The sequence below is a fragment of the Rhineura floridana genome, chromosome 17 (genome assembly GCF_030035675.1).
Source record: "Rhineura floridana isolate rRhiFlo1 chromosome 17, rRhiFlo1.hap2, whole genome shotgun sequence".
Classification (NCBI taxonomy): domain Eukaryota; kingdom Metazoa; phylum Chordata; class Lepidosauria; order Squamata; family Rhineuridae; genus Rhineura; species Rhineura floridana.
In genome coordinates this window covers 24,880,709-24,908,393 of record NC_084496.1, presented here as the reverse complement: position 1 = coordinate 24,908,393, position 27,685 = coordinate 24,880,709, and the positions used below count along the sequence as shown (strand labels likewise).

The following is a 27,685-nucleotide window of genomic DNA, read 5'->3' as shown; positions in this document are numbered from 1 at the left end:
CTCAGGATTAACATTCTCAGTTCAACAGCAGCCCTCTCAGATTATACACACAGGTGTGGAGTCACCTGTGAAATTTAAGTGTTGAGGAATCTACCAGCCTGGCAATGAATCCACAATTCCTTTTTCCACCCGGTAACTTTGGCTTCTTTCGTTCGTTCGTTCTTTCTTTCGTTCGTTCGTTCTTTCTTTCTTTCTAATACAACCAAACTCAGGCCCTTTGTTTTATTCCAATGTCCAGTAAAATAAAAACACCTCCTGTGAAAAAAGTTTCCTCTGCCTTTAGGACTGCTTAAAACAAAAGAGAGCAAAAGATACAACCGGCCACTTTCCTGCTAGCCGGCCAACAAAACGGTTTCTTATGAATGGCGAGCCTGTCTTGTGTCCGTTACTGGTGGTGGCTGTGTTGCGGGAATGTGCCCAGTTGGTCAGGCTGCCTGGCTCCCTCCCCTTCTCTCTCTCCCCCTCCTCGAAGCCACACGTAGCCAAAGGTCTTTGGAGCCGATGGGAATGCTGGGCGAAAGCCCTCTCGTTGGCGCAGATGTCCGGAGGCCTAGATTTTGGAACCCCCTGTTGCTGGGAGGCCCTAGCTTTGCAGGAATTCCAGGGGGCGTCTGACGTGGGGTGGGATGAGAGGGGAGGAAGAGGTCCCGGTGCTGGAGGCAGAAAAGGAAAGAGCAATGCACCATTCACATTTCCCCTTGCGGTTTTTCCCCCCTCACCGTGGATGAAAGATCAGGAGCGGGGAACCCTTTCCAGTCCGAGGGCCAGATTCCCGTCCGAGGGCTGCATGGAAGTGATGGGCAGTGCCGGAAGCAAACGAGGGCAGAGCAGCTAATATGAATTTTATCGTAGTACAGTTGGCTAGTTTCTACACACAGTCGCATACCCCTCTCTGACCTCCACCCAGGCATGCCAGAGGCATGGCCAAAGTTCAAGGATGCATTTCAGCCAGCCAGAAACTCCCTGGAAGGGTGCAAAGCAGAGCTGGTAAAGAGTGTGGCCTGGGGGAGGGGAATTGCAAGGGCCAGATAGAGAAGCCTGGAGGGCCACAGTTGCCCCCCCGAGCCTTGTGTTCCACAGCTTTGGCTTAGCTCACCCTTCTCTCTTCAGCTCTCGTGGAGCAGAGACTTTCCCCAATTCTCGCCAAAGCAACCGCCTTCCCTTGTAAATGTCTGCCCCAGAAATCAATGCAAAGTTTTCTTGTGACGGGGCAAGGATGGATCCGTGACTTGGAATGGCGTGGTACAGATCATCTGGGAGTTGGCAGCAGCAGTGTAGACACAAATTCAGAAGCAGAGGGTCCCTTCATGGTATTCACAGCCACGCCCTCTCTTCCTCTTTTCTGCTGCTGGGTTAAGAATGAGATCCTTGTTAATTCCTTCTCCCACAATAGCAGAAGTCCGTAGGAGCCAATAAGCATTAAAGGGGAATGTGTTAGCTACTAAACAGAGTCTTCTCAGTGGCTGACTCACCTCCTTTCACTGTGATTGGCTCCAGTCACAAGGAAAGGACAAAGAAGCTTGTTAGAAGACTCTTCTCAATGGCTAACACACTCCCCTTTCATGCTAATAGGCTCACAGGATGCTGGAGACATAGGGACCCAGCTGGGACCCGGCTCCCAAAAAAGTAGGGGGTCTGAGACCCCAGACGACTACACCACTGGTTGGCAATGGAAGGCAGATGGAGTGGGAGCCCATGCAGAGGCTGTGGAGATGGTTGTGGATTTCAATATTGCACGAGGTGTTGTTGTTGGAGCAGCCCCAACTACAACAAGAGGACTGCTGATGTGTTGTGAACATCATCATTATCATAATAATCATTATCGTTAAATGTATATCCCGCCCTTCCTCCCAGAAGGAGCTCAGGGCAGCAAACAGGCGATACAACACTAAAAATATCTTTAAAAGATCTTTTAAAACATCTTTAAAAACAATTCCAATACAGATGCAGACTCTGATAAGATCTTTACTTTAAAGGCTTGTTGAAAGAGGAAGGTCTTCAGGAGGTGCCAAAAAGACAACAGAGACCGTGCCTGTCTAATATTTAAGGGGAGGGAAACCACCTCTGAATACCCCTTACCATGAAAACCCTATGAATATATCCAAAAAAGATTCATAGGGCCACATAAGTCGTAATCGAAGGCATATAACAACAAACCAACAAAACAATTCCAAAGGGGAAGGAAAGTAGTTATTCTCCACAGAGTCATGAGAATCTCAGCACTCTTAACATTTATGAACAAGCTAAGCTTCTAGTCCTCAAGGTTGCAGCAAGCAAGCAAGGCTCAAGAAGGGTTTTTTTTCCTCCTGAGGGTCTTCATTTCAGGAGTTCCTCTGTTGAGCTTCCAAAGAGAAAATTATTGGAAATTTGTGTCCCTGTGGTCTGTGTAGCTCTACACTGACTGGCAGGGTCTGTCCAGGGTTTCAGGCAGGGAGTTTCTCCCAACTCTACCTGGCGATGCAAGAGATTGAAGCTAAGACCTTCTGCATGCAAAGCAGATGCTCTGCCACTGAGCTTCGTGCCCCTTCTGGCGTAGGCTGGGGCCACATGCATGCTGCAATTGTGAGAGTGCAGATTTTGGTACTGGTGGCAGGATTCCACTTCCCGTGAACATCTGCTGCCACTTAATACAGTCAAGTTCCTAGCCCTTATGGTTTGTGATGAGAGACAGCCTGGAAGTCTGTGGGCAGAAGCTGAAGGAGAAGCTGTTAGGGGTTTGGGGGGGGGAATGGGGGAGATTCAGCTCTTTGCTCCTTCCGTGACTAGCAGAATAACCATATGCAAAATGAGAGTAAATCTTCCCAGTTTGCTAAATGTATACAGGCTGTGGAATCTGTGTTGGGTTTTTGTGGGGCAGCACACACACACAGCCTTTGTGCATAGCCTATTTTGTGGGAGGTCCTGCCTGTAGATTTCTCTTTTGTGTGTGTGTGTGTGTGTGTGTGTGTGTGTGTGTCACTTCATGCAATTGCTGCTTTCAATTTCTTTGCCGCTGTTGCTTCATTCACAGACTTGTCATTTTGGATGGTTGTGAGGAGCAAATCAGTCTGTAGTTTCTGGCAGCCACCCTGGCCATCTGGGGTAGTTGCAAGATGGGCTCGGTGGCTTTGCTCTCATGGATGAAGCCCAGAGGCTGCGGCGACTCCATTTTGCCCTCCTGTTTTTGTCTCGTAAGCAGTTGCAAGAGTGAGAGTTCAAGCTGCCAGTCCCAGCAAGTCAAGGTCAAACCTAGGTTTTGCGTGGCTTCTCTGCTTGTTTATCTGGAGGGACCCTGACTCAGAGGCAGAGCCCATGTTATGTGTGCAGAAGGTCCCAGGTTTGATCCCAAGCTTTGAAACATAAGGCCGTCAAGTCCAACCCCCTGCTCAATGCAGGAATCCAGCTTAAAGCAGGCCCAACAGGTGGCTGTCCAGCTGCCCCTTGAATGAATTCCAGTGATGGAGAGCCCACCACCTGCCTAGCTCATTGGTTCCATTGTCGTACCGCTCTAACAGATAGGAAGTTTTTCCTGATGTCCAGTCGAAATCTGGCTTCTTGTAACTTGAGCCCATTATTCTGTGTCTTGCACTCTGGGACGATCGAGAAGAGATCCCAGTCCTCCTCTGGGTGGCAACCGTTCAAGTGCTTGAAGAGTGCTAGCATATCTCCCCGTTATATTCCAATTCTAAGGAAATGCTCACAAGAACTGGTGATGGGCTCACTTCACACCCTTTGGGGGTAGTTAGCAGGAGTGGGGAACCTTTGGCCCTCTAGATGCTGCTCTCCTGGCTAATCCACTGATTAAGTCTGAGCTCTGCTTGCCAATGCTTTGCAAAAACTCTCCTAGCAGTTTGAGACAGGCTTCTTCCAACTTGGCAGCCTTGCAGTAATATAACTTCCATCCAGTAGCGGCTGGTGGCTCCACAGCAGCAGGGCTTCCGCACCTTGGACAGCTCCTTGAAAGTTTGGATTAAAAGCTGGAGCGGATTCCACTGCCCCACTGACATGGAGCCACGAGCCACCACTGATCCTCAGTATCTCCCCTTAAAATGGATCAGTCAGCAGTTGATGAGAAAGGCCTCTCTCTTTCGTAGAGAATAGAGGAGGGTCTTTCTTGCCACCTGTTTCCTTTTAGCTCACGGGTGGGGAACCCTGTGGCCCTTTGGATGTTGTTGAATGACAACAGCCATCGCCCCTGACCATTGGCCAGGCTGGGCTAAAGCTGTTGGGAAACTGGAGTCTAACGAATCTGGAGGGTCAGAGGGTTCTCCATCCCTGAGCTAAAAAGGAACAGGTTGCAGGCGACAGGAAAGGCTGGAAATCCTGAACAGCTGTCCCCATTCAGAGCAGGCAGTCCTTTGCTCTCTGTACGATCAGTGGCTACAAGCCACAATGGCTATGCCTCCACTGTTGGAAGCAGCCTGCCTCTGACCGTCAGGTTGCTGCTTTCGCTGGATTGCACCTGGGCAAAGCGTAGACTCTGCCATTGAGCGATGGTCCCTCATATCGAAAAGACCACAACTTGTTTTAGCGCCGTTTTTGCTAACCTGAGACATCAACTTCAGTTATCTGCAAAACATAAAAAAGGGGTGCATGTGACCTTGCGCAGTGGTTGCAACTGGCAAAGAGAAGGCGGATTGGTAGGAAGGGTCCTTTGCTCGACTGGTTAAGAATTGGCAGAACAGCTCTGTGTGTGTGTGAGAGAGAGAGAGGGGGGGGGAGAGAGAGAGAGGGAGCGCACGAGAGAGGGAGAGCAAGAGCGAGTGAGCGAGCAACTGTGGCTTCTCTTTGTGATTTGTATGCCCGCTTTGGTTAAGATGTACATCTCCCCAAGGTGATAACCCTTGTGTCTGATGTTGGGGGGAAGGGACGTCACTCAGTGGTAGTGCAGAAGGTCCCAACTTCAATCCCCGGCATCTCCAGGTAGGGCTGGGAGACACTCTTGCCAGAAACCCTGGAGAGCCACTGCTGGTCAGTGTCGACAATACTGAGCTAGATGGAGCAATGGTCTGACTCAATATCAGGCAGCTTCCTCTGTCCCTATGTTGTTCTATTTCTGGGTAGAAGTGTCGGCTCAAGTGAACTGGAATGGTCCACACCCTAGACATACACATGGGGAAAAAAAGATTCCTTCCACATAGCGTTCTCTCCAACATGCTAGCTTTCTAAGTTAGATCCCTTCCCTCGAAGATACGCTAGTCTTCTATGTGCAAGGAATTTCTTGAGCAGTCCCCAACTGAAGCTGTTGAGGCCAGACCCAGTTTATACCACAGAGGGGAGATTTACACCTTCGCCAAAGGAAGGATATGATTGCTAAGCGAAATCACACTTGCTTTTGTTGCACAGCTGCTCTGCTGTGGGACGATGCTCAATGCTGCCGGCTGAGGCTGTGGCTTCCTCCTCCCTGTAGAGGTGTTGCTTGACAGATAAGCCTACAGACTCTGTGTATTAGTGATGTGATGGGGGATGTGGTTTCCCTGAACCTTTTAAAATAATCAAATAGGTGAAACCTGAGCAGGCAAAACTTGGTGACTTGTATTCAGAGCAGTTTGGCCCCTGAAAATTTCTGAATGATCTTTAGCCTGGCTTGGATTCCTGGTTGGGGGATATGCAAGCTGCTTGTCCTCATGGTGGCAGCCTTTGTGTGTGCAGGAGGTGTTATGCTACCAGGATGTCTTTTTCATGTAAATGTTCTCTTGCATGGACCTTTAGTTTCGCATATGCGGTCTCTTGGTGGTCTTCAGCTGTATTCCTTTGGCCTGCTATGTTGGTGTTGGTATGAACCTCCTTCATCCTTACAACTCAAGGCGCTAGGTTCCAAACAAAGGCTGTGCCTTCATCATTTGCTGCAAAGAAACTTTATAAGCAAAGAAGCTTTATAAGCAAAGATCAAAGAACTTAATTTTATTACTCGGTGTTTGTATGTGTGTACATCCGTCTCCTGCATTTTCTTCCAAGGAATTGGGATGGTATACATGTACCTCCTATTTTTTAAATCCTCACAACAACCCTGTGAGGTAGGTTAGGCTGAAAGATCATGTCTGGCCCAAGGTTCTCCAAGAGCTTTAATCGGGAATTCCAACCAGGCTTCACTAGCCCTGGTTGGACACTAACCACTTTGCTATGTTGAGGCTCAAATGCTGAAACTGCTGCCGTTTTAACTCTTGTCCTGTGTCTGTGGGGGTGGGTGTTGGGTGCCTGCACTGTTTGACGTCTGATTGAAGCAGCAGCTGGCCCTTCGTCTGTCTATTTAAATGCAGATCTTAAAATGGCTAAACTCCAGTAGAAAAAACCCACACAGATACACAACTATTTTTGTAGACCTGCTGTCATGTGCAATTAGAGAAACCTCCAATTCTGGAGCACAGTGCACCTCTCCTTGTCTTCCTTCTTCAGGTGCACGTTGTGTTTATATAGGTAGGTTGTCATTGCTGGACCACAATCCTATAGATAGCAGGGAGCCACGACAGGGGCCACCTCTGTGGTTGCTTTCTGCTTTCAAGGATGTGGCCTGGAAGCATCTCTTGTGCCAAAGCTGGGTTTTACTGTGATGCAACCCTGTTGCTTCTCATTCTCTTGGGAGAATTAGGGGAAGGGCTGAAGCTCAGTGGAAAGGCACCCACCTTTGCATTTGGAAGGTCACTGGCTCAGTCCCCAGCATCTCCATGTGAGGCTGAAACCCTGGGGAGCTGCTGCCAATCTGTGTAGACAATACTGAGCTAGGTGAACCAAAGGTGCAGATTGTACGCAACTAAGTTCTGCTGTGAGCGGACACACTGAAATGAAGGGACCTGAGTTAGCCATGCCTGTTCATTTTGATGGGTCTACTCTGAGTAGGACTAGCATTGGATAGAACTCTGTGGAAGGCAGCTTTCTCTGTACCTTGCTCGAGTGAGTGCGGTACGATGGTGAAGACTTGACCCTCATCCTTGTCCTCTGTCTGTGATCGGCTTGCCAGACTACCCAGACAACCTCCTGGCTTCTTCCCTCTCTTTCCTCGGTTTGCAAAATGGGGATTGTGCAGAGGTGTGTGGGTGAAGTGCTTTGAGCAGAAAGATCCAGTGGTGGCCGTTGATCTCCCAGCTTCTGAACACTGTACAGCACTGCCGCTGACTGGCAGGGGTGAGGCATGATGTAGTTTTAAGTTGAGACCTCTCCCAGTCTTCACCTGTGTTGGAATTGCTTTTTAATTTTTTTTAAAAAAACAATGTTTTTTTAACCCTTTTTAAAAGATGTTTTAAAAGCTTTTTTTAAAAAATGGTTTTAAAGTTGTTTTGTTTTGGGGTCTGTTTTTATGAAGTTTTGATGTGTTTTTAGTGCTTCTGTTTGCTGCCCTGTGCTCCTGCTGGGAGGAAGGGCGGGATATAAATAAAATAAATAAATAATAAAATGTTGTGCGACAGCAGAGCCAATATGCCGCTGTGCACCATGCCGAACTCTCTTGGTCAATGGCAATGACCCGCCGTATTGAGAAGGCAGGAGAGCAAAATGGAGTCCCATCTGTGCCACCTCACCAGCCGCAACTGGTAAGACCTATATAAATCCTGAGTTGTTAGATAATCGGGTGGAGAGTCTTATGTAGTTGCCCTAGGCCGGTCTTGAGCTAAACACAGCATAGAAATCCACAGGATCTTGAAGGATTTCCGAGTCAACACGGCGTCTGTCATTTCATGTTGCTAGTCCTTAATGACTTAAAAGAGAAAACACAGCTGGGGGGAAAAGGAAGGAAGTGTAATTTATTTTTGTTTATGCCTACATTTCTACACTGCTAAATCAAGGGGGAGAGGGCGAAATGTTCTCAAAGCAGCGTGTGCATGCTATCATAAGTAAAGAAATATAAAAAGGCAAATAGAAGAAGATAAAACTGGGTAACTAAAAATGTTTTGAACTGGTATCTAAAAGTAAACTCAAAAGATCTTGCCTTGCAAAAGCAGTGAATTCCACACTATAGGTGCTGTGGTGCTAAATGCCCCAACATGTCAGGTTGTGGACACAGTCTTTATAAAGCACTTTGGTTTATCATTGTGTTTTTTTCTCAGAACCTCAGTCCTGGTGGCACCCCCCCAGAGCCTCTCTATCTGCCCCTTGGCACTCTCCTCACATCACACCCTCTCCTCAGCTCTGCTGCACAACAGCCCTGTGAGGCAGGTTAAGCTGAGAGTGAGTGACCAGCCAAGGTCGCCCAGCGAGTTTCTTGGCTGAGTGGGGATTTGAACCTAGACCTCCCAGAATCCAAGTACAACATTTTTAACCGTTGCACCACACCAGATATCTTACTAGGGGTGTTCCCGTGTTGCATTCAACGAGTGTACAATCTGTGAGCCTGTGTACCCAAATAGTTGAGCGGTACACTCGTACAGTTACTCACACAGTGAATGTACTGTCTGTGTACCCAAATAGTTGAGCTGTATAAATCTACAGGCATATATGCTTTCCCACAACCATCTTGTACATGTGCAGAGAAAACTGGCGCTTGTGTTCGTTGTAGCATGTGGACAACCCTACTTCCACAGGCGAATGGTTTTATTCTCGGACTGCGCAAGGATGAGATGGTCCAATTTCTTTATTTTTTAAAAAGCTATGTTCCGCTCTTGGAAGTCTGGGGAAGGGGTGTGCTAGATGTGTGTGCATGTGTGGTAGCTCTTTTAAGAGGACCATCTGAGGTCATCTTGCCAATTTCTCTCTAGATTCTTCTGAGCAGCTGTGACCTTGTTGTGAAATGTAAAATTCTTGCCGTGCAAGCTTTCACGCAGCTGTGCTAGCTAATGCACGCGTCTCGGAGCACAGCAGTATTGATTGTTGGAGGAGGGGCCCGGTGGAGCCAGCGCATGGATTGACGGGGCCAGTTCCACAAAGTGTCTCAATTGACAGGCTACTTCTCCTTTCTAACCCGTCCCCCGTGCATGCGTCTTTTGGGGGTTGACCTAAAAAAAAACCCCGGGAACGAATGTTCAAAACCAATTCAAAGTTGCTCAAGGAAATTGGAATGGCAAGTCCTCTAACCTCCCCCCCCACTCCCACCTCTGTGATGTGTATGTCTTCAGTAGATTGTAATCTGCCCTGAGGCTTCTGAATGAGTGGGGAAGGCGAGGCGGCTTTATACTTGGGGTTCGTGTATATTCTACGCTAGAAAATAATCCTGCGCCCTTAATCCAAGAGCGGGAAGGTTTATAGCTCAGTGGTAGAGCATCTGCTTGGCACTTCAGAAGGTCCCAAGGTCAATCCCCAGCATCTCCAGAAAGGGCTGAGTGGCGAAGATCCCCATCTAAAACCCTGGAGAGGCACTCGCTAGGGCTGGAAAGGCTTCCTCACTCCCGGATTTGACTGTCCGCTGGTTTCTTGGCCCTTAATTTGAGCCCCTTGAATCTGCTTTCGAATGCCAGGACTCAGTCCCGGAGCACTCAGTATAACGGCAAGAGTGCCTCTGAGTGTGAGGATATCCTTCCCTTTGTAATTGGAGATTGCCTCCAGTGCCGTGCACACTGTCCTTGCCATCTTCTGGCTGCTTCTTTCCATTGGATCAGTCCCACGAAAGGGGGGGAAGCCTGCACCCCTCCAGACCTTGTTGAACTGCAACTCCTATCATCCCTGACCATTGGCTGCGCTGTGTGGGGCTGCTGGGAATTGGAGTCCAACGACATCTTGGAGAGCCACTGAGGTTCTCCATCTCTGCCCTCCTTCATCAAATGAACATAAATCTTTCTCTCTTGGAGGAAATTGCAATTTGCAGCAATCTTTTGACTGATTCAACAAAGTGCTTGGATAAATCTTGACCTGGTTGGGTTTGAGGGACTGCGCTTTGAGCACAGAGACATCGTCTGCCACCACATCCTTTGCAACAATAGTTCTGGAGGGTGCCCAAACTCCGGCCTCTGTGGTGGGAAACCTGAGCGCTTCAGGCGCAATTCCATTGGGCCATCTAGCTGAGTATTAACTGCTCTGACCATCACCAGCTCTTCAGGGTTTCAGGCTGGGAGGATCTTCTAGCCGCACCTGAACTTGCGGTTTTCTACATGCCAAGCAGACACTCTGCCACAGAACTGTGGCCCTTCCTGTAGTGGAAAATACACCAGCTCAAAGTGTATTTAAACCTTGAAGTTTTGATTGTGGAGCTTGAGAACCAGAAGGAGCGGAAGTCATTTTTCGGTGTAGCTTGTCTGCCTTATCAGATGAACTCTCCCCATTTCTCCTTCTCTCCACCCTCCCCGCCTTGCCCTGCCTGGCAGTTCCTGGATTTCTGCTGCAGAGGGCTTTGAGCGTGATCCCCGCCTGCAGTTTTAGGCCTGCGGCCAGCTTGGGGTGCATTTAAAACCCTCTTGTGCTGGCATCCTCTCTGGCTTCCCTTTGCAGAAATTTTAACCGCAGCAAGCAGGGCTCCATGCATGCTAGAATTTTGCCTCTGCAGCAATCTTTCTCTCTCCCTCTCTCTCTCCTGTTTTTAGCAAGATGATTTTTATTCCTGGCGCATGGAGAGGCCTGTTCTAGAATCCTGCGCCTTTCACCAAACTCCCTTTCTTCTTCTGTGCCTTTCTTGTGCGAGTTCATGCATGCACGCACGCACTCACGCACACACACAGACATCCTGAAAGTACTCTTTAGTTAGCACCTGGTTATAGAACTATTTAAATCTTGAACTGGATTGGCTTCAATTTGAAACCAGAACTGAACCAACCTTCCCCCCCCCTCGCAATACACACATGAAAGATTTCAGGTTTGGAATCAGTTCAGGCATGCTGAAGGTATGGGAGGAATCTTTCTGACCTGTCTTTTAAACTTTCTTTAAACTTTCAACATAGTCCCCACTGGACTATGATGTACTAGATTAAAATGATCCATTAGCATTTCTTTGCCTTTTCCCCACAGTTAGAGCTCAGAGTGTAGACTCTTCAAGGCAGAGACCTTTCTCTAGGAAACTGGGAGCTGAAATGTATAAGTAGTTGGGCTGGGGTGAGTTAGGAGGGAAATATGATTTATCCTATTAGTTCATATTTTTATTGTACTGTTAATGTATCTTATCATTAATTAATTAATTGTTTTAAAGTATTTTGTAGGTTTCTTTATTACCTTGTTTTACTGACATTTTATCATGTCATAATGTATGGATTGTGTTTACCTCCCCGTTCACTGGCTTGCTGCTGAGCAAATAGAACCAGGATTGAAAGGATCCAATGAGGGTTGATGGCAGGCCAGAATTTGGCATGATGAGCCCTGATAGGATCCATTGATTAACATGGGTGATGTCCAACAGAAAAGACCAGTTGAAATCAATGAAGTTACTTAGGTCCATTGATTTCAATGAATGAGTCTGCTCAGAGTATGCCTAACGTTGGATGTCACCATTCCTCCCCCCGCTACTCACCTGTCTCTGCTTGCATTGCTTGGTAAAGGGCCATAGGGTGATGGCAGCACAGTAAGACTGTGATGGAAAAATTAAAGGGGAAGTCTTTGAGATAAGGAGAGCCAGTGTGGTGTAGTGGTTAAAGTGTTGGGCTATGATCTGGGAGCCCAGGGTTTAAATCCCCACATAGCCATGAAGCTCACTGGGTGACCTTAGGCCAGTCACTGCCTCTCAGCCTCAGAGAAAGGCAATGGTATACCATGAATGGTATACCGCTTACCATGAAAGCCCTATTCATAGGGTCACCATAAGTTGGAATCGACTTGAAGGCAGTCCATTTCCATTTTCTTTGGGATAAATTGGTTGGTTGGTTATCTTTAAAGAATGGAAGTTGACTCCCATTGTAACCCAAAACATCTGAAGGGCACCTGGTTATAGAAGGCTGTGCTTCTTGGCTTAGCTGAAATATGGTTTGTCTGAAGGGCCCACCTCAGCCCAGTAGGCTAACCATGGTTTGTTGTTGGCTTACAAAACATGGCTTGTTTTAACTTTGGTTTGGCATTATCTCCATAACCAATGGTCTTGCTTAACCACCCCAGTCTGGACACTCACGAAGCTATAGAGACAAGAACAGCTGGAAAACAACCAAGCTTTGGAGAAAGAAGCCATGGTTTGTTCAATTGTCTTGTTTGTTGAACAAACCATGGCTTGGTGTTAATGTGTGAACGTAGGTCCCTATGTAGAGGCCCTGTTTAGCCACCAACTTTTTTTTCTTTCATTAAAGCCAGCCAGTGTGGAGTCATGCTGGGGAATTGTGGCTTCTTCCTGCTCTAACGATGACACATCAATGCTGCTTGGAGAGCTTTTAGAGACTGTTCCTTGTCACTTGGCAGCTAATTGTTAAATATTAGCAGCTTTATGGCTGATGGGTCTCTGTGGCTTCCCAACTGTTGCCAAAGCGATGATGAAAAATATATTCAGTCTCTCTCCCACCAGCGAGCAGCCTCTGTCCATTTGTTTTAGTCCAGTGTCCTGAAAACACTCCAGGGAGAAATAGGGGTATGTGCCCTAAACCGTCTTAATTTTCAAACTACAAAATGTCGTGGTTTCTTTGCTATCCTAGTAGGACCTCAGAGTTACTCCCTTACTTTACTTTTTTATTTTTACTTTAACTGATCCAAGACATAAGGTGGTAGTTCCTCTATACTTAGGCCCTCTTATTTTTTTAAAAAAACGGATTTTAGTCCATAGCAGCAGTGGGGAATTTTATTCTCATTTATTGGATTTATTGGTTGCTTGTTACCCTGAGGTCTCCAAGAAGCTTAACAACATGGTTAAAAAAAGTTAATTTGCATGCCATAAAAAACAAAACAGTAAAACAGCTACGACCCCCATAACAGCCACAGGAAGCGTTGGCAGCCTACTAACATCAGACAACATCATCTCAGTCTAATCAGATGCCTGGGAAAAGAAGATGAGTCTTTACTGGCACCGAAAGGATGTTGGTAAAGGCGCCAGGCAGACCTCGCTGGGGAGAGCCTTCCACAGATGGGGAGCCACCACTGAAAAAGCCCTCTCCCTTGTCTGCCACCATCCTCTGAGCCTCCCTCAGAGGGGGACCTGGAGAAGGGCCTCAGAAGAAGATCTAAGAGTCCAGGTAGGTTCGTATTGGGAGAGGCATTCCAGAAGATATTGGGGTCCTAAGGCGCTTTATAGGTCAAAATCAGCACTTTGAGTTGGGCTCGTAAGTGAACAGGGCTCAGGAATCTCCTGTCCAGAGGCCAAGTGTGGCCCTCCAGGCCTCTCTGTCTGGCTCTTGGAATTCTTACTCGGCCATGACCCTCACTGGCCTTGCACCCTCCGTGGGTGCTTTTTGCCTGGCTGGAGTGCATCCCCTTCCTCATGTGGATGGAAGAGGGAGTGGTGTGTGCTTGTGTGTGTATATATAGAAACCTCTGGCTATTTCATGGCTACAGGGTAGCCTGTTGTACAGAGGTAAATGTCACAACCATTGCCCCGCCTACTTTTTCCTCTGGCCTATCAACTGGCATGCAGTACTCCAGAAGCTTCCCCATGAGGAAATGTGACCTTTGAACTGGAAAAGATTCCCCACCCCTGATCTTTAGGGTGGCAACACCAGTTAAGTCGCCATCCTCTCAAAATATGCCAATGTGGAAATAAATCTCAGAACAGGTTGCTGGTGGCCAGAATGCAACATGGTGTCATGCCTAGGATATGTTGGGCTTGGAGCAGGGAGACCCGGGTTCAAAACCCTTACTCAGCCCTGAAGCTCCCTGGATGACCTTGGGAGACTTGCCCAACCTACTGTGCAGGGTTGTTGTGAGGTCAAAATGGAAAGGGGTCTTGTCTACTGTCCTGAGCTCCTGTGAAGGAAGGGTGGGAATAGTAATGTAAGTAATACTGTAATTGGCACTTGATTCCCTACTCTGCAACTCCAAATGCTGCAGCTTGTATAAATTGTGTTTAGACATGCTCAGTCCATAACCTTCTGTCGTCCTGGTTTTGCAACTCATGGGGAAGGTGTAAGAGATCAGTACTCCCACCCAGAAAAAACTCCCCGCAACTGGAAATGTTTATTTATCCATCCTCCTCCTATGATTTCACCCTGCACTGATCACAGACTTCAAAGTATATCCTTAAGGACTAGGAACATGCTTCCCTTCCCCATTTTTGAAGGGGAAGCAGAGATTCATAACATCCTGTATTTGGGGTGTCTGTGCTTCCCCCTGCTGCCACATTCTCACAGCTGTGTCCTGCCTGTTAAGATCCATTTGGGATAGGAGGTGACAGAGCCTGGCCTCCACCACAAGCCGCTCTTTAAAACCAGGGCTGTAAATCTCAGAGAGTATGCTCCCAATAAAACGAAGCTAACCCGCCTGTCTGACTGACTTAATATTTAGGGCATTGGCCTGCGGGTGGACCTTGCATATGTGATGGGACGAGCAGGAAATGGTGGATGTCTGTCTGTCTGAGCCTTTATAAGGAGAGCGAGTGAGCGAGTGATAATGCTCCTAATAGCATCTGCATGAGATCATGATCTTTCCTTTTGGACCAGGTTGACCTAATGGCAAGGCTGGCTTTCAGGATGCGAGTTGCTACGGATTGGCCCACATTGTCTTTTGGTAGCTGATTTCGTGCAAGCACCTCTCTGTCACGTTGGGCAAGCATGGAATGAGCCAAATGGGGGCCCTCCAAGGCTTCATCTGCACTAATACATTGAAAGCACTCATATGCCACTTTAAGCCATCATTGCTTTTTCCAAAGAATCCTGGGAAGTGTAGTTTGTTGAGGGCGCTGAGAGTTGTTAGGAGACCCCTGTTCTCCTCACAGAGGTTGTAATTCCTAGAGTTTTCTGGGAAGAGGGATGAACTGCTAAACCACTCTGGGAATTGGAGCTCTTCGAGGGGGACAGGGGTCTCCTCTCAGCACCCTTCATAAACTACAGCTCCCAGGATTCTTTGGGGGAAGCCATGACTGTTTAAAGTGGCATAATAATGCTTTAAATGTGTAGTAGATGGGTCCGCAGTTATGCTAGATTCATGGGCCATGTTTGGGGTGTGTGTGCAAGGGGTTATATATTTTGGTTGCTGCTCTGTATGTCTGACCCTCTTTCTTTCTTGAAACTCTCTTTTTAAAACCTAATCATCATTGTTAAAGTCTAGCACGAGCTCTGCTGAATCGGGCTTGATCTTGATAGCTGTCAGTATCCACAAGCTGGCTGTGTACACCCCTTCCCTGCTTGTCCCGGAGGAATGAATGATTAAAGGGGGGTGGGGAACCTTTTTCAGCTCCTGGGCAACCTTCTGGCTGGGGGGGGGGGTAGATGCATACCAGTGGTGGGCAGGGCCAGAGGCAAAAGTGGGTGGAGCAACAGATGTGACTCTTACCTTTCGCAAACTATATTCCACCCATGCAAAAAGTCAGAGGCTTCTACATGCACTCATGCGCACACATGTGCCTCTCCGTCCAGGCAAGCCAGAAGCATTCTCATAGTTTGCTGCCACCTTCCAGCCAGGCAAAAGCACTCAAGGAGGGTGTGGAGCAGGGCTGCTGAGGGTGCGGATGATCAGGAGAATTCCGAGGACCAGCTAGAAAGATCTAGAGGGTCACATCTGATCCACAGGCCATGAGTGTGACTGTCATTCCCCCCTTTTAAAAATGAAAAAAAAAATAAGGTCACCAGAACTATTTATTGGCCATCTCCACATTCTATGGAAGCGTAATTGCAAACGTTTCTGGGCTAAAACCTGCAACGCATACATTTGCTTAACAATTGTTCAGGGTTGTTGTCTGTTCCTAAACGACATTTATGATTTGGTTGTGCTTTATTTTTAAATATGGTAAACCACCTTGGGAAATAGCCATTGGGAGACATCTTAAAAATATGGATGGAAGAAAATACAGGATCTCAACAATTCTTACCTGCCCTACACAGAGCATCTTCACTTATCATGGAAACTGGCTTGATCTTGGCATATCCAAGGTCCAAACAGTTGACAGAAACCAGAACTCTTCTCCTGATCCATCTCTCCCCCTCCTTTTTCCTTGGGCTGATTTGGGACCAATTTTACTCTGTGGGAAACTGCTGGGGTGTATGTTCAGTGCCTTCCTGCGAAGTCACTGGGTGTGTTTTTGTATACGTAGGATATAGACTTTTATTTGATGTGTCTGAAATATCCAGGTTACTAGTCCTCATTAAAAGCAAAAATAAAATTATTGCCTATTAACAGTAACTTGTGAGGATATGTTTTGGAGATCAAGGACAGTGTATGGCACAAGCACAAACTGTGATGCAGGCCAGGGAGTGCTAAGAGGGATTTTACCTGCTGCCTTTCTCATGCAGAGTTTCGAACTCTCTGTTTGCCAGGTAAAGACTTCAGGTGAATGGGCATGTATGGTTCCCTTTCCCCCGTCTATGTGCTCTATGAAACTTTTATATCCCTTAATGAGCCTTAGTGCCTTGCAGGGAGCAGACAAACTGAAGCAGGGGTTTAAACTGTGCTGAGAGTTAGTTCTTGGATGCAGCTGGAACATCTCTGAGCATATGTAGAGTGGCTTTTCCTTCTTGCTCCTGAACAATCACAGTTGGTTCTTTCATCTTTGAACCAGGGAATGTGGCTATTGGACAATTATACAGCTTTTTTTTAAGTCTCAGGAAATCCACCCTGACGCTGGAGCAGGCATGCGGGGTGCTTGTGGGAAAGTTCAGGGGCTCTTATAGACCCATTCCCGATAATGCTATTGTTTGTGCTCACAGAAGCAGTGCCTAATTGCGGGCCCAGCCTATCGGAGAGAGGGCTCATCTAAGGCAAGCGCCAATGGTGTGGGACGATCAGCAGGGGGAGTGAAAGGAGCTTTATGACCTAGTGACTCAGTCCTCTTTCTGTATACCCCCCCCACACTTCCTAGATCCTGAACTTTTCTGCCGCCAGGTCAGCTTGAGATGAGACTATTTGGGGATGTGTGCCCAATGGTGGAGGATCTTGATGGTCCAGAGGACGATGTGCATGCTTAAAACTGTCAAAGGAGGCTGCAGCTGGCCCAGTAATTTACAAATTTTGTGCCAGGGTGCATAAGTGTTTTAAACTGTGTTTAATAATGTATTTTATGTATGTTGTGACCTGTCCTGTGACCTGTCCTGAGACCTACTGGTGAAGGGCGGATAAATAATAATAATAATAAAAGTGTCCTATGAGAAACACATTTATTAAGGGCTTCTGTGAGACTAGGGCATTCACCTGCTGAGGAGGGAGCCTGCCATGTCTCTGCGTGATCAACTGCTTTTGAGTTTGCCTCCTTTTCAGTCAGCTACTGATGGGTGTGTGTCTGTGTGATTGCCTGATCCAATTACTTCCATTGTAGAAACAGGGAAGAAATTGCCCCCATTCAGAGGAGGTGCCTGTTATCTCTGCATGATCCCCTGTTCTAGCCTTGTCCCCCCTTCTAATGCAATTGTTGATGGGAATGGGTAATTCTGCCCTGGCTGTGATTTTGTGATCCAATCTTGCTTTGATGTAATGACTCAACAGAACAACCTGCCTTGCCCTTTTGGAGTTGCCTCCAGCGTTTGAGGGCAGATTGAAGCCTCCTCCAAAACGTGCCCTTCGGAAACCAGAGCAAAGAGAGATCCGTCATGTTTCTCTTTTTCTTTTTACGGGTTGTTTCTCTGAAATGTGTGCCATGGCTTGCAGAGGAGAAGGTTAGTGCCACTCTTTCAAAACTAGGTCACCATCAACATGGAAAACAAAAGCAGCGGTTTTGTGCCTGGAAATGAAAGTAAAGCTGCAGTGTGGGCCACAGTGCAGAGCCACATATATGTCATGCTTAAAACAACAACCCCCAAACAAAAACATCCAAATTCTTCACCCAAGAAAATGCAGTTCCTGTATAAATAATACCAATTGAGCCGATCCTTTTCTAATTTCTTTCATTCTATAGCTCTGCGATTTTTAAAAAAGTTGGGCTTATTTCTCTCTCTCTCTCTGCCTCTCTCCCCCCGCCCAGTTTCTGAGATTAACAGACATTGCCCATCAACTCACACCCAAACATCCAAGTTTTTCCATGAGAGCTGGAAACTTGCCTGACATGTCCTTGCTTTTAAAATGAGAACTCACCCAAGCTGGACTTTGCACTCAGTTTTCTATTCCTGTGGAAATGTAGCATTCACATGTGTAACTTTATCCTTGCAATCCTTTTCCCTTGTTGCCTTTCCCAAAAGTGTGGCTCTTCCAGCTGTTGCCTGTCGTCGTCCGTCCCCCCGGCTTGTATGCCTGCTTGTCTGTCTTTGCTCTCCAGATTCTCTTCGTTCTTTGTGTGCATGCATGAGATGCAGGATGGGAAGCTAGGCCCCATCTGCGCTACACATTTAAAGCAGCATTATACTACTTTAAACTGTCATGGCTCCCTCCCCAAAGAATCATGGGAACTGTTGCTTGTTAAGGGATACTGAGAGTTGTTAGGAGAGCCCTTGTTCCTCTCTCAGAGCAACAGTTCTCAGAGTGGCTTAACAATCAGTTCCTTTTGTCAGAGAACTCTGGAAATTGTAGCTCTGTGAGGGGACGAGGGGGTCTCCTTAACGACTCTCAGCACCCTCCACAAACTACAGCTCCCAGGATTCCTGGGGGGAAGCCATGACAGTTTAATGTGGTATGATATTGCTTTAAATGCATAGTCCAGATGGGAACATAGGAAGCTGCCTTAGAACTGAGTCAGACCATTAGTCCACCTAGCTCAGTTTAGCCTACACTGACTGGCAGCAGCTCTCTGGAATTTCAGGCAGGGGCTTCTCGCAGCCCTCCGTGGAGATGCCGGGGATTGAACCTGGGACCTTCTGCATTCAAAGCAGATGCTCTGCCGCTGAGCCACGGCCCTCTCCGTGTGGGACCTTAGTTGAGTTAAGCTCAGTTATAATTTTTTTTTAAAGGCATGGGTGGGGTGAAAAATTTGGAAGTAGAGGGGTCAATAGACGCATGTGGCCAGCAAGCAAGAGGCTGGTTGCTTGGCAACCCCTTTCTGTGTGAGATTTGGGCAATTGCTGCTCTGAAGCAGAGTGGAAAGCCAAGCCAGGCCTGAAGTGGTGGAGAGCATCTTCCACCAACTTCCTAGACCTCAGGGATGCTGCTGGTTTTGATGTGAGCTGGAGACACTTTTTGTGCCTGAAGGAGATAGCCCAGATCATCTCACCCTTTTCTCTCTCCCCTCCACTCACTCACTAATAACGGTTTGAGGAGCGAGGTGCTAGTACTGGGTGTACAAAGCCCTATATAGCTTGGGACCAGGATACTTAAAAGGGTAGTGTTCTGTGGGAGTGATGAAGCTCACTGAATAACCTTAGGCTAGCCTCAGCCTCTCAGCTTAACCTACCTCACAGGGTTGTAGTGTGGATAACTCAGGGAAAGGGAGAATGATATATGTTGCCTTGCGCTCCTTGGAGAAAAGGTGGAATATAAATGCAAAAATAAATACAACCAGGAGGTCTGTTCCATACAGTTGGGCCTTTAGTGTGATGGCACCTACCTTTGGAACTCCCTCCTGTTACATGTCAGGCAGTGTTGTCCTTCTGGCACTTGAAGACCTTCCTTTTCCAACAAGCCTTTCTGATATTCTTATCCTGGTCTGTATCTGTTAGATTTGAAAGTGTATTTATATCTGGAACTATTTTAATTGTTTTCATATATCTGTGTCTGAAGTTACATTTTTATTGCCAGTGGTTTTATTAAATCGCATTAAGAGGCTGCACAGGAAATGATTCATAAGTGAAATGAATAAATAAATATGGAGCAAAATCTGCTGTGCATGTAGGGTTGCCAGACCAGCCTGCTCTAAGAATCAACAGGCAAAGCTGCCCACAGTGCGGAGATGAGTGTTTCACCACCCACTAATCAAAATACCTGTTAAAGGTGCAGGAGTAAGAGCTCATAAAAAAACAAATTAGTTGGCAACCCTGTGCATGGGCCCCATTGCCACAAATAAGTAGGCTTTATGCTGCTTCAAGACGCTTTGTTCTTGCTGCTAAGGACTTTAGTGTGGTTGCCTATATCATTCCCAGGAGTTGATGGTAGTCAACACAAGCATTTCTCTTCTCCTCCCCCATCCCGCAATACAAGATTGTTGTAATTCATTCTTAAAATCCACTTTACACCTTTGGCTGTTGCCTCTGAGTCATCCCATGAAATGGATGGGGCAGTAGATTCAGGACAGACTTTAAAGGATGGGCTACTTCTCATAGCACAGAATTAACTTGCTATTAGCGGTTTTAAAATGTTTTAAGATGCTCTTAATGTTTTTATTTATTGCGCTGTTTTCTGTTGCTGTCCTGGGCTCCCTTGGGAGGAAGGGCGGGATAGACATTTAATAAATAACATCCACTGGCGCAAGTGAGTGTTGATGGCTACTAGCTACAATAGCTAAACTGAACCTCCTTTTTTAGGAGCAGTTTACCTCTGAATACCAATAACTGCAGCAGTTGGGAAGAGCCTGTATAGCCTTCACTCCTTGCTAGTGGGCTTCCTATTTGGGGCATCTTGTTGGTCTGTGTGGAATGCTGGATGCTCAGCTTTGGTCTGTTCCAGCAGGGTTCTCTTTGGTACAGGTAACATACAGTGGAGAGGAAGGGGCCAGGTGGAAATCTGGGTTGCCATGCTTTCCTTGTGTCTCTCTTCCTTGACTCCAAGTGTTCCTCAGATATGGAGCTCCTGGTGTGGAATTCACAGGCCTGCATAGGGAAACAGCAACTGTCACTCAGATGCACTTTCTACCTGGACAGGTAAAGAATTGTGGCTTTTGGCCCCATTTGATGCTTGTGTGTACTTGAAACTGTTGTACTGTTTTTGGTGTCCATAGATATCTGTAGGAGATTTTTTGGGGGTGGGCAAACACTGAAATGGGGGAGCAGGTTGGTTTCTAACCCCCACAATTAAAGGAATATTGCCTGTACATTTTGCCCCATGTCTCAGGTTCTGGAAATGCTAATGTGCTAAAAACGTTTTTGATCAGATGTGTCTGCCTATTCCCCCGCTTGCAAATATTTCTCTATTTGAATTTCCAAATACAGATACAAAAACCACTGCATAAACAACATAAAATAATAATAGAAAAACCCAAATACAAAGAGCGCATGACATAAGATATTTTGTTAATAAGTAAGCAACAAAACTGAGTGTTGGGACCCCGCTATGCAAAGGGCCACATGCATCTAGTTAACAAATCCAACCAAGGACATGTAATGTTATGATCGACAATGGCTTTTAAAATTCCTTGATTTTAATCTGTTTTGATGTTGTTGTTGATATATTTATTGTCCACTTGCCACCTTTAGGTCCCAGGGTGGGTTACAGAAATTTAAAACACAGCATTAAAAACCATTAAAACACATTGCATTCAAAGAGTAGGTTGGGTCCTGAAAACATACATTTTATCGTATCTACTGTGTTTTAAAGTTTGCTTTTTTAAAATCACTGTTTTTAATTAGTATTTTATATCATTTTAGGTACACCTCTTAGAGATTTTTTTTTATTCAGCAGTATCTCAATGTTGTGAAACAGATTAATGATGCCAGTGAACCCTGTTTGTTTTAAAAATTGTATCATCTGCTCCAGCCCCTCCCCCCATTAGGCTCAAGGAGGCAAACTGCAATAAAATAGAAAATAAATTTAAATACATAAGAAACACTAAAGGTAAAATATCAATAATAATAATAATAATAATAATAATAATAATAATAATAATATTTTATTTTTAGGCCGCCTATCTGGCCGAATAAACGGCCACTCTAGGCGGCGTACATAATTAAATTAAAATACAACATATATGAATTTATTTAGCTAGAATTTGACCATAAAAATATTAAGCACACAGTATAGAACAGTCTGTTTTGGCTGAAAATCTATCATTTTAATATGCTTTTATTACTTGTTCCAGAAGAATTTTTATGATGATTTGAGTATATTGTGTGTTTTCATTTAAATTTTGGTATGAAAAAAATAAACTAAAAAGCTATCCTACACCTCCAAACCTGGTGAGATATCATGTCAGTTCAAACCTGAAAAGGTTTGTGCTGATGCTGCAATAACACTTATGAACAGCCAGCTGAGCAAACTGCAACACTTATAGTTACCACAATAAATAAGTCAGCTTGCAACAGAAATAGGCAGGGTACAGAGTTCCATGGCTCAACTTGGGGCCCATACGTTTATTCCACTATTACTCCACTTTTAACAGCCGTGGATTCCCCCAAAGAATCTTGGGAACTGTAGTTTGTGAAGGGCACTGAGAGTTCTTAGGAGACTTCTCTTCCCCTCGCAGAGCTACAGTGTCCAGAGTCCCCTGGGAAGGAGGATTGATTCCTAAACCAATGCTGTTAAAGCATTCGGAATGAGAAACCTTTGCAGATCTATTGCAAATTACAAACACATGCACCCTGCCCCCACCCCCAAGATCTTCCAGCAGATCCCAATCTACCTTCCGCCCAACCCTGGTTGTTCAAGAGGGGATGACTTTGACTAAATCTGAGGTTGTTTTATCACTTCTGTATTTGATATATTTATGAATGTTAAGTGCTGAACATTTGTAGGTTTACTGCAGCCTTTATATTGTCAAATAATTTCTTAAAATTTTTATCTTTTAAAATACAAGATAACGTAGAACAGGGCAGGGGAAACTCAGGGTCTAAATGCGGCCCCCCAGGCCTCTCTGTCTGGCCCTCTGAACTCTCCCTAGGCTACATCCTTCCCTCCCTCTGACTATTTCTGCCTGGGTGGAATGTGGCCTTGAACTCTGATCTTTCTTGTCTGGATGGAGGATACAGAGAGATGCATGGAACATGTTTAGAAAATAGTCTAAACAGCAGCCTTTCAGCCCCCCCCCTCTAAATTGGACTGCTGAAATGAAGAGAGCTTTTTTGGAGGTGGAGGGGAACCAGGAGTGGACTTTTGCTTGAGAGGACTGCAGGCTAATACTGTGATTAGTCCCAACCGTGTACTTGGAGGTACCCTGTTCCTTAATGACAGGTCTATTCCTGCCCCTCTTTGCCACAATTTTGCACCTTATTCCTTGAGGCTCCAGGGTAAAGAACCAAAAAACATGAACTGCCCAACTCTGTACTAGAGTTAGAGAGGGGAGAGAGAGGCATTAGAGTTAGCTGAAAGCCTCCCCTTAATTATTAGACGGGTGCTGTGTCTGTTGGTTTCCTCCTGAAAACCTTCCTCTTTCAACAAGCCTTTTAAGTAGAGACCTTATCCCAGTCTGCATCTGCACTGGAATTGTTTCTAAAGATGGCTTGTTTTAAGATTGCTTTTTTTAAAAAAAAGATGTTTTTAGTGATTTATCACTGCCTTTGGGAGGAAGGATGGGATACAAATTTAATGATAAATAAAATAAAAATTCAATAAGACGAAGACTAACTGCTGGATGGCCAACCTTCTTTTTCCAGGGCCGGCTGCTGTCTCTCTTGGATGACAACACCCTCCACCTTTGGGAGATCTACCAGAGAGATGGCTACTCTCACTTGGAAGAGACCCACAGCTTTGTTGTTCCCGGACGCCCAGGGTTCGACACCGCTAAGTACTCATTGCTTGCTTGCCTCCTTTTTCCTCTTACGCTCTTGTCTTTGGGGTCTGTGGGTTCTGGGTAGGTGACCTTCTGCGAGAGGCAGGACCCTTTTATCGACCTTGTAGGTGGCTCCATGTCCAGATGATCCCGCCTTCTCTTCTTGGCCACCCTCCCCCTTCTTGCTTTGTGAGCTCTTTCTCCCAGGGCCGGCTCTACTATTAGACAAGGCGAGGCGACCCTTTGGGCAACAGATGCTAAGGAGCAACTGTGGCTGTCCCCTGGCCATACTCCCTAGGCCCTCCACAATCATTCCCCTCTGTTGGAGGACAGCGCTGTGTGTGCTGCATGGCCTGTCCCCAAACTCGCCTGCTGCCTCGGGGGCCGCTGTTCTGTCACTAGTGTCCAAGTGAGATTCAGCTGCCGGCCTGGCCAGCCTCTGTACATGGAATGGGGAGGAGGCACCATCTTGTCCTTTGTTTCAGGCATCAAAATGATTTGGGCACAACTGGAGGTTGGGGAGGGAGAAGGTGGGTGAATCGAGATGGCGGCAAGATAAATGAGCTTTTGTAAATTTCAGGCACTACATAGTGCTTGAGGGCGGGCATTGGAAAAGGCCGTCGCTCAGTGGCCTGAAGGTCCCAGGTTCAATCCCCTGCATCTCTAGGCAGGGGATGGGAATGTCCCCTGCCTGAAACTCTGGAGAACTGCTGCCAGTACTGAGCTAGATGACTAATGGTCTGATTCAGCTCCCTTTGTTCATTCCTGCAATCCAAAACTCATCCCCACTATGCGCGAGCAAGGATTTCTCTGCATGCTGCAGCTTCTGCTCTGACTGCGCATGTGCGAGTGAGCCAGAAAAGAACTAGCAGCTTCCCACCCTCTGGCACATGCGGTGGATACACGGCCTGTGTCGTCGTCTGCTTTCCTGTCCTGGTTACTTCTCCCAGCCTATAAGCTTGCATCTCTCCTATGTAGATGTAGCAGCTCGCCTGCGCACTTGCGCACGCTCTGGGGAAACATGGTCTGTCTGTTTTGGACTAACCGCTTGGAGCTGGCAGCACAGCTGAAAAGAGCAATGCAGGAGAGAGAAGAGCAGTTTTCTCTTGTGGGTTGCAATGCTTGGGATGTGGCCTGTGGATCTTCTTTAAAAGGCTGCTGCAGCTTGGTGGTGGTGGAGAGCATTTGCCATAGCTGTGCAGACTTTCTTCTTCAAATGCACTGGCTCTGTGGGGGCGTAAAATATCCAGATTTTGCGGGGAGGGAAGCAGGGGTGTGTGATGTAGGATGATGGTTTTCCAAATGTGTTCTGGGATCAGTAATGAAGGACTAGCTTGCTGATCTATCTTTCCTCTGCACATCAGGGGGAGAGAGCTGGGGATGTGGGGTCAGTGCACTTAGTTTTGAGCGCAACAGTGAGGCCCAAAGGACCTGGGTGTATTTCTCAACGTGAATGAGGTGTGTACCATAGTAGGTGCAGCAGGATCCTCTGCAATTCGTTTGAAGGGGGGTGCTATTTTATTTGCTAAAACGTCTTATACTGCTAACATCACGTCGCTAATATCGCTAACATCATGGCGGTAACAGCATAAAAGTCAACAATAAAATAAATAATAAAATAAAATAATATAAAAATAAAACTACGTTCTCATTCATGCCATACATTTAAAGCACATGGCTTCCTTGGGAAGTGTAACTTACCCCTCACAGAGGTATGGGCACCCTTATTTATCAAACTACACTTCCCAAGATTCTTTGAGGGGGAAGCAATGTGTTTTAAAAGTGCTTTAAAAGTATAGTGCGGATATGACATACATCTCCATCATTTTTAATGTATTATTTTATATATTTATATCTCATCTTTCCTCCAATGAGCTTATGGTTCTCCCCTTCCCATTTTATCCTCACAACAACCCTGTGAGGTAGGATTAGGCTAAGAGACAGTGACTGGCCCAAAGTCACCCAGTGAGCTTCATGGCTGAGTTGGGATCTGAACCCTGGTCTTCCAGATCATCAGTAGATTGGCTTAATGCACCAACACAGCCAGATCACACCTCAGGGAAAGCCTGGGTGAGCAGATGGGTTTTAAGCAGCTTAAATGCCAGTAGCACTGAACACTAAAGTCAGGATCACGCAGACCATGGTATTCCCTATTTCTATGTATGGATGTGAAAACTGGACAGTGAAAAAAGTGGATAAGAGAAAAATCAACTCATTTGAAATGTGGTGTTGGAGGAGAGCTTTGCGCATACCATGGACTGCAAGAAAGACAAATAATTGGGTGTTCGAGCAAATTAAACCAGAACTATCACTAGAAGCTAAAATGATGGAACTGAGGTTATCATACTTTGGACACATCATGAGAAGACATGATTCACTAGAAAAGACAATAATGCTGGGAAAAACAGCAGCAAGTAGAAAAAGAGGAAGGCCAAACAAGAGATGGATTGATTCCATAAAGGAAGCCACAGACCTGAACAGGGTGGTTCATGACAGATGCTATTAGAGGTCACTGATTCATAGGGTCGCCATAAGTCATAATCGACTTGAACGCACATAACAGTTACTACTCTAGGTGTGTCTGCGTGATGTTCCTTAGAAGTGTATTCCAAAGGGCAGGTGCACCACACTTAAGACCCTGGTCCTAGTGTACACAAGGTGAATCTCAGGAGCATGTGTCTCTCCTGAGAACTGAAGCGACCAGGCAGGGATATGGATATACAAGGTAAGGCATTCCTGGAGTTCGCCTAGGAACCGGGTTCCTTGGTGATGTCTAAGCTCAGAGGACATTTCAGAAAAGTTTGGAAAACCATCAGCCTAGCAATAGTAGCGGCACAGCTCTTGATCACTCTTCTCCCCTTGTAGCTCCCCTCCCAGCATCACCCGGGTGACGGTGATCCTGCTGCGGTCGACCTGCGACGTGGCCTACCTCGGCACGGAGGGAGGTGGCGTCTACTTCCTAGAACTTCCCAGCTTAACGCTGCAGGAGGACCGGACTCTGTACCAAGACGAAGTCCTGCAGAGGTGAGCCAGCCTGACCATGTATTTGAAGCAGTTGGGGTATGAATCTACATTTAAACAGGGTGGAAATGGTTGGCACATCCTCTTGGTGTTGGCAGGCAGGCAGATAGCGGGCTGGGTTCACAGTCATGGGTGTGGAAGATCCATTGGGTCTCACCTTGGTAAAAAGTACCGAATGCTAGGGCTAAGGAAAGGGCTGTATCTTGGTGGTAGAGCAAATTGGTGCTGACCAAATGGATCAGTGGTGTGACTTGCTGAAGCTAATTTCCTATTTTAATATCAGTCATCGGATGCAAGCTGAAAGGAGGCCGCTACCTGGGGGTGGTGATGCACTTGGTGTTGATGCTCTTTGCTTCTCCAGGTTCAGAGGCAGTCTATCCATTAGCTGAGGTATCTCTTTCAGCACTTCTGGGAATTTCCAACTTTCACACATACGTTCATATTGATCAAACTGGCTGGATTTGTATATACAAGGCAGCCTTCAGTCTTTTTTATGGTATTTCCTTTTTACTTTAGCCCTTTATTCTGAACCATGAGGACTGGGATCTCGCTTTATTTTTAGAGACAGGACTGTAGCTCAGTGGCAGAGCACCTGCTTTACATGTAGAAGGTCCCAAGTTCAATCCCCGGCATTTCCAGTTAGAGCTGGGGGGAAAACCCTGCCTGAAACACCAGTAAGCGAAGACACCTCTCAAGGTCCAAAACAGTTTCGTTCCCTGTAGGTTAATGGAAGTTGGGAGCTCACCCCGTCTGTCTTGCTGTCCTACAGAGTCCCAGAAGAGTACCGTTGTGGGAAGGCTCTTGGTCCAGTGGAATCTCTGCAGGAACACCCTCGGGACCCTGCCAGAGTATTGATCGGTTATAGCAGAGGGCTGATGGTTCTGTGGAATAAAAGCACGAGAGACGTTGAGCATCTCTTCTTGGGCAACCAGGTAACTACATGGCTGTGCAGGGCACAAGCTTTTAACAATTCCCTACAAGTGACGGCATTTCAGGTTTTCCCACTTTGGCATTCTGCAGAATGCCCTATGGATGAAGCCAGAGTGTTAACCTGGGTGGGACAGTAGGACGCAGGCGGACACACAGAAAGGTTCTGCATTGTAAGAGCCCAGTTGTGTGATGGGTACATTTTTATATGATTTATTACAACTATTATCACTATTAGAGAGCTAGTGTGGTGTAGTGGTTAAGGTGTTGGACTATGACCTGGGAAACCAGGGTTCGAATCCCCACATAGCCATGAAGCTCACTGGGTGACCTTGGGCCAGTCACTGCCTCTCA

The 27,685-nt window shown here is 46.5% G+C and overlaps 1 protein-coding gene and 1 non-coding gene across 4 annotated transcripts in view; one reads left to right on the top strand and one right to left on the bottom strand.

Moving 5' to 3' along the window:
- LLGL1 (LLGL scribble cell polarity complex component 1) overlaps nt 1–27,685 on the top strand; it is a 95,057-nt gene that overhangs the window by 33,636 nt on the left and 33,736 nt on the right. For 2 of the 3 annotated variants that reach the window (XM_061599156.1, XM_061599158.1), the window contains exons 3-6: nt 20,522–20,603; nt 23,268–23,398; nt 26,249–26,407; nt 27,174–27,336. In XM_061599156.1, coding sequence (XP_061455140.1) covers nt 20,522–20,603; nt 23,268–23,398; nt 26,249–26,407; nt 27,174–27,336 — 535 coding nt within the window. The remainder of the gene's footprint in view (nt 1–20,521; nt 20,604–23,267; nt 23,399–26,248; nt 26,408–27,173; nt 27,337–27,685) is intronic. The other variant, XM_061599157.1, reaches the window with a different exon arrangement.
- TRNAS-UGA (transfer RNA serine (anticodon UGA)) lies at nt 18,638–18,706 on the bottom strand. Its single transcript has one exon. It is a non-coding gene; the product is annotated as a tRNA-Ser (tRNA).